The sequence below is a fragment of the Acipenser ruthenus genome, chromosome 46 (genome assembly GCF_902713425.1).
Source record: "Acipenser ruthenus chromosome 46, fAciRut3.2 maternal haplotype, whole genome shotgun sequence".
NCBI classification, from domain to species: domain Eukaryota; kingdom Metazoa; phylum Chordata; class Actinopteri; order Acipenseriformes; family Acipenseridae; genus Acipenser; species Acipenser ruthenus.
Genome location: NC_081234.1, coordinates 107,365 through 114,744, shown reverse-complemented (window position 1 = coordinate 114,744; position 7,380 = coordinate 107,365). Strand labels below are relative to the sequence as shown.

Genomic DNA, 7,380 nt, shown 5'->3' with positions numbered 1-7,380 from the left:
TATATATATATATATAATAAAAACACACACACAATAACAACGTCACCACTATTCTGTGCACTGGCGCACGTTTTCTTTGAATGAAAACCCCCTTTTAAAACGCCTGAACACGACATGACATCGCATTAGCATTAGTAACCCCCCTCCCCCCACCCGTGTATCCACCGGATAGAAAGAACATAAACCACGCTTGTCGAATACATCCGAGCAGACTAAAAACTGCAGTCCGGCAGTCCTCTCTGCCGAAGAAACACCGCCTCTACCGTATTCCCGTGGTACTGACAGTGTGTGACCGCCACGCCCACTCCCTGCAGCTCCCGCCCCCTCATTACCCATGCGGTGCGCTCTGATTGGACGGCGGCGCGGCTCCTTTGATGCCATCCCCGATACTTGAAGTGTTGATGGTAGAGAGGAGTACTTCTTGTGAACTCAGAAGAGCGCAGGAGAGAGAAGAGAGAGATTTGGGACTCGCTGCTGATCGCTGGCTGCTACGGGCTGGGTTTTTTTTTACGACTTGGTTTTATTTTTTTATTTTTTTTTCCTTTTTTTTTTTTACAAAAAGGCTTTAAAATCATATAGGTATATATTTCAAATGAGCGCAGATTGAGGGCGATCACACTCTCTGCGTGGTTTTTTTTGTGAGGGACCGGGCTGTGGGGTTGGAATACAGATCAAGAATCGGAGGAAATGTGATATTATTATTATAATTATCATTATCATTACTATCCTTATTGTGATTGCGGCTCCAGATGAACGTTTCCCCTTGTGGATATACTGAAAGAAACAGCGACGACGGCTGCATCGATAACAGCAACACCGCCGATTCCTTCTCCGTCTTCTCTCCCGAGAAAGAGCTCAAGAAATCGTGTCCGGTTTCTTCCCTGTTTCCGTCGGATCCCGTCAGACAGGCTAAGCGCCTGCCGATCCGGGTTTTGAAGATGCTCAGTGCGCATACCGGGCACTTAATGCATCCGGAGTACCTGCAGCCGCTGACATCCGCGCCGATCAGCATCGAGGTAAATATATCAACAATATAGCTGCGTGCGTGTGTGTGTGTGTGTGTGTGTGCGTGTGTGTGTGTGTGTGTGTGCGTGTGTGCGTGCGTGTAGATGTGTGTGTGTAGGTGTGTGTGTGCGTGCGTGTAGATGTGTGTGTGCGTGCGTGTGTGCGTACGTGTGTGTGTGTGTGTGTAGATGTGTGTGTGCGTGTGTGTAGATGTGTGTGTGCGTGCGTGTGTAGATGTGTGTGTGCGTGCGTGTAGATGTGTGTGTGTAGATGTGTGCGTGCGTGTGTGTGTGTGCGTGCGTGTAGATGTGTGTGTGTGTAGATGTGCGTGTGTGCGTCTTCAGTTTGTAGGCACATTTCTAATACTCGGCTGTCTGCAGTAGCAGTACAGTCATAATCCTTAAAGAAAAATCTCTTGAGCTGTCGCAATCTGCTAGCAGTTTGCTAAAATCTCTGAAGCGCTGTTAACAAGAGCAAGCATTCATTTAAACCATGTATTGTATTTCAAGCGTGTCTGTTTACCTACCATTTGAACACACACACAGATATCTATATACACACACACAGAGATATCTATACACACACACACACAGATATCTATATACACACACACACACACAGAGATATCTATACACACACACACACACAGATATCTATATACACACACACACACACACAGAGATATCTATACACACACACAGATATCTATACACGTACGCTTATCTATATAGTGTTTTATTAATACACTTATTTGTTTAGTTAGTTAGTTTGCCGCGCCCCACTAATTTATATATTTTTAAATAAACGCACCCAAATCTACAGGTTACGCGCGTGTGATGTTTTTGTGGTTGCATTTGGTTTTGTCTTATTCATTCTTATTAAAGCGAGTGACATTTCATACTCTCAACACTGGAAAGTGTGCGTGTCAAATAAACACATTTTAAAACCAGCAAGCGCCCGCAGCTCTCAGTGAGGGAGACGCGTTGTTATTAATAGAGGAAGGGCGTTTGGGAGTATATGAAAACAACTGCGCTTTCAAAACTAAACGCGGACCGTTTATTTTAAGACTTTAATTTAGTAAAATGAACTGTATATATTATTTATTTAATACACACACACACACACACACACACAGAACGCGGTTCTAAATTAAATAAAATGGACGTCAAATAGACATTTCTACGTAGTTAGCTCACATCCAGGCTTCTTAAATTATATATATATATATATATATATATATATATATATATATAAACATTTTATATCTGAAGTTGGTTATGATAAACGAATGTTCTATTTTTTAAATTGTATTTAACGATTAATAATTAGTCTCCTAACGCTTCAAAATTGTTCTTTAGGAATTATTTCAATGTCAAAACCAAGCTCCAGTGCGGTCTTGTGTTACATTTAAATGAACAATTTTCATTGTATCTTTTTTTATATATAAATATTTTTTTTTTTAGTTGGATGCTAAGAAGAGCCCGTTGGCCCTGCTGGCTCAGACCTGCTCCCAGATCGGAAAGCCGGATCCCCCGCCTTGCTCCAAGCTAAACTCCGCGACTTCCAACGGCGTCAGCGACAAGGACTCTGCAAACAGATCGGCCCATCCTAGCACGAAACACGGCGCCGGCGACCACCACCAGTCCGTCGACGACAAGTCCAGCTTCAAGCCTTATGCCAAAGCCGGGGGCGAGTCGAGGAAGGACGGCTCCAACTCGGGGAACGGAGACAGCAACAAAGCGGGCTACCGGCTACCCGGCGGCGCCTGCCCGCCTTTCCCCCCGCACCCCGCCTCCTCCCCGAATTCCCGGGTCGGCTCCCCGCAGCAGCAGCAAGGACACACGCCGCACGAAGCGAAACAGAGCGGCGATTTAATCAGCCAGGATAAAAAGGAGCAGCAAGAGCTCTCCAGGTCTGCGGAAGCTCAGCTGGCCAACTCCAGCCACGTCCGGGCCAGCGCCAACTCGAGCAACGCCAGCTCCCAGTGCAGCCCGCACCACGGCGGCAGCGACGCGGGGAAAGCGGAGCCGCCGCAGCCGCAGCAGCAGCAGCACGGGCACGCCGCGTTGGGGTCGGGCCACGTCGCGCCGGTGTCCCCTTACAAACCGGGCCACTCCGTGTACCCGCTACCGCCTTCCAGCTTGGGTTACCACGGCTCCATCGTGGGGGCCTACGCCGGCTACCCCACACATTACGGTTTGGATCATACCAAGACCAGCCTGGTTGGGGGGCAGCTCGGGGTGCCTGGAAAACACCCGAGCTCCAGCCCACTGACGGGCGCCTCTCCGCCTTCTTTCATGCAAGGATTATGCCGGGACCCTTACTGTCTGACGTACCCCAACGCGCCCCACTTGGGGGGCAGCAACTGCTCGTCCTGCGTCCACGACCACTCCTCCACGCTGAAATCGGGGTACCCCCTGGTGTACCCCACCCACCCCCTGCACTCCCTCCACGCCTCCCCCCTCACCTCCAGCGCCACCCCAACCCTCTCGGGGCACCCGCTCTACACCTACGGCTTCATGCTGCAGAACGACCCGGCGCCGCACATTTGTAACTGGGTGTCGGCCAGCGGACCGTGCGATAAGCGCTTCGCCTCTTCGGAGGAGCTGCTGGCCCACCTCCGAACCCACACAGCCCTCCCCGGGGCGGACAAGCTGCTGGCGGGGTACCCGGGTGCATCGTGCCACCTCCACCTCCCTTCCACGAGCCCGGGTAGCCCGACCGCTTTACCCGGTACCTTCTCGTTGAGAAGCCCGCACAGCCTGGGACTGAGCCGGTACCATCCTTACAGCAAGAGCCACATGCCAGCAAGCGGGCTGCCCGTGCATGCGCTGCAGACCGCGCCTTACTACTCCCCTTACGCACTCTACAGCCAGAGACTGACGTCAGCTTCCGCTTTAGGTTATCAGTAGCATTAGTAAGTATTAGTGGTATTATTATTATTATTATTATTATTATTATTATTATTATTATTATTATTATTATTATTATACACAAAACAGCAAGATTTACAACAAAATGTATGATTTATCCTTTCTTTCTTTCTTTCTTTCTTTCTTTCTTTTCTGGGACTGTGTTTATTTACTGTATGTTAGCTTGAAAACTGAGACAAAAATTTTTAAAAAAAATAATAAAGATTTTTTTTCACCTTGTCACACCAGGAGCGCTATATATATATATATGCAATGGTCGAAAAAACAAACCACGTGATAGCGAGAATATTTCTTGCATAAATTCGGAACCTCCCCCCCAATCTACTATATATATATATATATATATATATATATATATATATATATATATATATATATATATATATATATAGTTTATAATTTAAATAATTCTTCATCTTTTACCCTGCATGGTCTGTCTGTGAATTCTACACAGTTTTGTTTTAATTGGTTTGGAATTCCATTTATTTTTAATTTGTACAGCTGAAAGAGATGCAATATTTTTTGTAATGTGTTTTGGGCGGGGGGGGGGGGGTGACAAAGTAAACCTGCGATGGCAGTGCTATCCAAAAAAAAAATTATAATAATAAAAAAATAAATAAATAATGGGATGTCTTATTTTGTTAATAAATGCAAACTTGATTCTATTTCTCCGTTGTGATTCTGCCTTGTGTTTCCGACTGCATCACAGACACAGTCCTGTCTAGATTAAACGCTCAGCGCTGCATTTAGAAATAAAGAAACCGAATGGACTCCACGGCGAACGCTCCGACTGGAAGTCTTTTCCAAAACCCCTTACGCCTAAAAATAGACGATTGATGCAGTTAAGGTAAATGCTAAGGCGACGGTGCTGTAATATGCTCTAAAACGCACCTGTGCTTTATCAGAGTATAACGTGACACAGTCAACCTCCTATCATTATTCTTTATGTGGTGTTAATAGATCCCCGTCGATCACGATATTTTAGTTACATATTGAGACATTTTTAAACTGTTTGTGTGAATTCTGTGGAGTCCTACTAAAACTGTGGAGTTTTCCTACCAAAACATAAATATGTATATGGGTCACAAATGATTAGATAAAGGGGCATTCAGAACAGAAAATAGGAGGCGCTTTTTTACACAGAGAATTGTGAGGGTCTGGAACCAACTCCCCAGTCATGTTGTTGAAGCTGACACCCTGGGATCCTTCAAGAAGCTGCTTGATGAGATTCTGGGATCAATAAGCTACCAACAACCAAACGAGCAAGATGGGCTGAATGGCCTCCTCTCGTTTGTAAACTTTCTTATGTTCTTAAAGTGTGATCAAACACAGTTATGAGCGCACTGTTTAAGACAGTATTTCTAAACATTCTTTAAAAAGCATTCCTTTAAACAGTCTTTCATTTTTATGAACAGTTGTTCCCTTGACTGGCTTTTAATAAAGAGCGAGGACTCACTGTGCTTGTCATTATAAATCATGCAGCCACTCTTAGCCAATCAAAAACGGCAGGTTATATATACAGGCATGCCTTGTGAAATAGATGCATAGACAGGAAACTTCACGTGGTATAATTATACACGCAGAGGCTGAAAGGGGAGATTTTAACTCGAGCAGAATGGGTTGTTTAATGTATTTAATTTGGATCTATATCTCTTCCGATGTGATTCATCTGTGTGCAGCTCTGCGGTGTTATAACAGACTGCAACATTTCACCAACATCACTGGGGCTGAGAGTTTATTGAATCGCTGCACGCGTGGAAGAACTGAGTCCAAACGAAAGACAGCCTCGTGGGGTCTTAACCGGAAGAGGACAGCGTGCAACAATGTCCAGTGTTTGTTTTTTATTTTATTTTATCCAACAAAAGGAAACATGCTGGACTTCAAAGTGATGTCAGGATGTTATAGTTCGGCCGATGCAAGGCTGGTGAACTCCGGAGGCCACCACGATTAAAATCTCCTTCAAGAGAGATTAAATAAGAGCACTGGGGAGGAAAAGAGCGGCTTGCACCGCCCCCTAGCGGCTATTCAGTACATTACAAACAGAACGGCTAATGGACCTAGCCATTAAAACCAAGGGTGGCCAAAGCGAGCCCTTACACACCTGAATTTTGTTCCTCTTAAAAAAAAGTTTAATTCAGCTAATTAAACCTCCATCCAGACCCTGAAATAGTTAATGATCTAGTTAATTGTGAAATGGCCATTCAGGACTATCTACGTAAATAAAATATAATATATTTTTTTTTATCAGGTGTGCTTAAGACGGATTTCAATTATTGTTATAGATGTATAAAAGGATCATCATTTGGTAATTTCATTAAAAGTGAAACAGCTCCCACTGTTTATGTTTTGACCGTAATTTGTCAGCAAAATTCTCATCATGCATAGAAGCTTGTCCTGCTACAGCCTGACCTCAAAAAAACTAAAACTTGTTTCGTGTGTTTGCCGACCAACGACACGCAGAACTGCGAATAGACGGAGATTTTAACGTCGAGGTCTGACAGGCGCGGTGATTTATGATGACAGTTAGACGGGCCAGCCTGTGATCAAAGCCGCTAAACTGACGCCCCAAAACCTCCAAACCACATTTGAAACAAACACAAACAGTTATTTTTTTTCTCTTCTCATTATTATTAAAGAAAGCTGGATGAAGTTTCGCAGTGATTGATTTAGGGTCCTCGAGTCACCGACAGTCCCTAGGGGGCACAAAATAAAATATAGAAAAAAAGTCACGAAAAATATATACATGTATAAATACGCATCTCCAGTTTGATTCCACCTGACCCCGCTTTCTTTCTCGTATGCAATTTAAAAATAAGCACTGGTAATTATTATTTTTTTCACCCAGCTGGTTATGATTTGTCAGGGATCATGTAGCTTGGATTTCGCATCCCTGAGATCACGGGAAACGTGCCCTGGCACAGCGAGAGCCCTGAGCTCTGCGTGTCTGTGGGGATAATGACATCACGGCCTCTCCCACTGCGTTTTTTTTTTGTTTTGGTTTGTTTTTTGGAATCTTCCGAGCGCTCCGTGTACCCTGTTTTCCTCTTGAAGCTACCCGGAATCCGTGCTTGGCATGTGTTTGAGTTCCCTTTGTGTTTTAACCCGCGATTTGCAAGTTCCCTTTCGCTCAATTTTACACTGGACTGGAGGGAGCCCCCTTTCTCTTAGGGGGTGAGGGAGGGAACAGTTCAGTCTCCATGCCTCAAGCCTGCCCTGCCCTGGACTGGAGGGAGCACCCTTTCTCTCAGGGGGGTGAGGGAGGGAGGGAGCAGTTCAGTCTCCATGCCTCAAACCTGCCCTGCCCTGGACTGGAGGGAGCACCCTTTCTCTTAGGGGGTGAGGGAGGGAACAGTTCAGTCTCCATGCCTCAAGCCTGCCCTGCCCTGGACTGGAGGGAGCACCCTTTCTTTCAGGGGGTGACAGAGGGAGGGAGCAGTTCAGT

At 45.5% G+C, this 7,380-nt stretch overlaps 1 protein-coding gene across 1 annotated transcript; it reads left to right on the top strand.

Moving 5' to 3' along the window:
• The first annotated feature begins 406 nt into the window (after nucleotides 1-406).
• Nucleotides 407-3,987, top strand: LOC117966438 (zinc finger protein 703-B-like). The gene is made up of 2 exons (XM_034912458.2): nucleotides 407-1,016; nucleotides 2,469-3,987. The coding sequence occupies exons 1-2, from the start codon at nucleotides 750-752 to the stop codon at nucleotides 3,915-3,917; spliced, it is 1,716 nt and encodes a 571-aa protein (XP_034768349.1). The 5' UTR covers nucleotides 407-749; the 3' UTR covers nucleotides 3,918-3,987.
• Nucleotides 3,988-7,380: the final 3,393 nt, after the last annotated feature.

Excerpts from the sequence above, each read along its gene's own strand:
- LOC117966438 (XM_034912458.2), top strand. The coding sequence starts at position 750 with ATGAACGTTTCCCCTTGTGGATATACTGAAAGAAACAGCGACGACGGC. Across the intron at positions 1,017-2,468 it reads CCGCGCCGATCAGCATCGAG|TTGGATGCTAAGAAGAGCCC; the intron begins GTAAATATATCA and ends TTTTTTTTTTAG.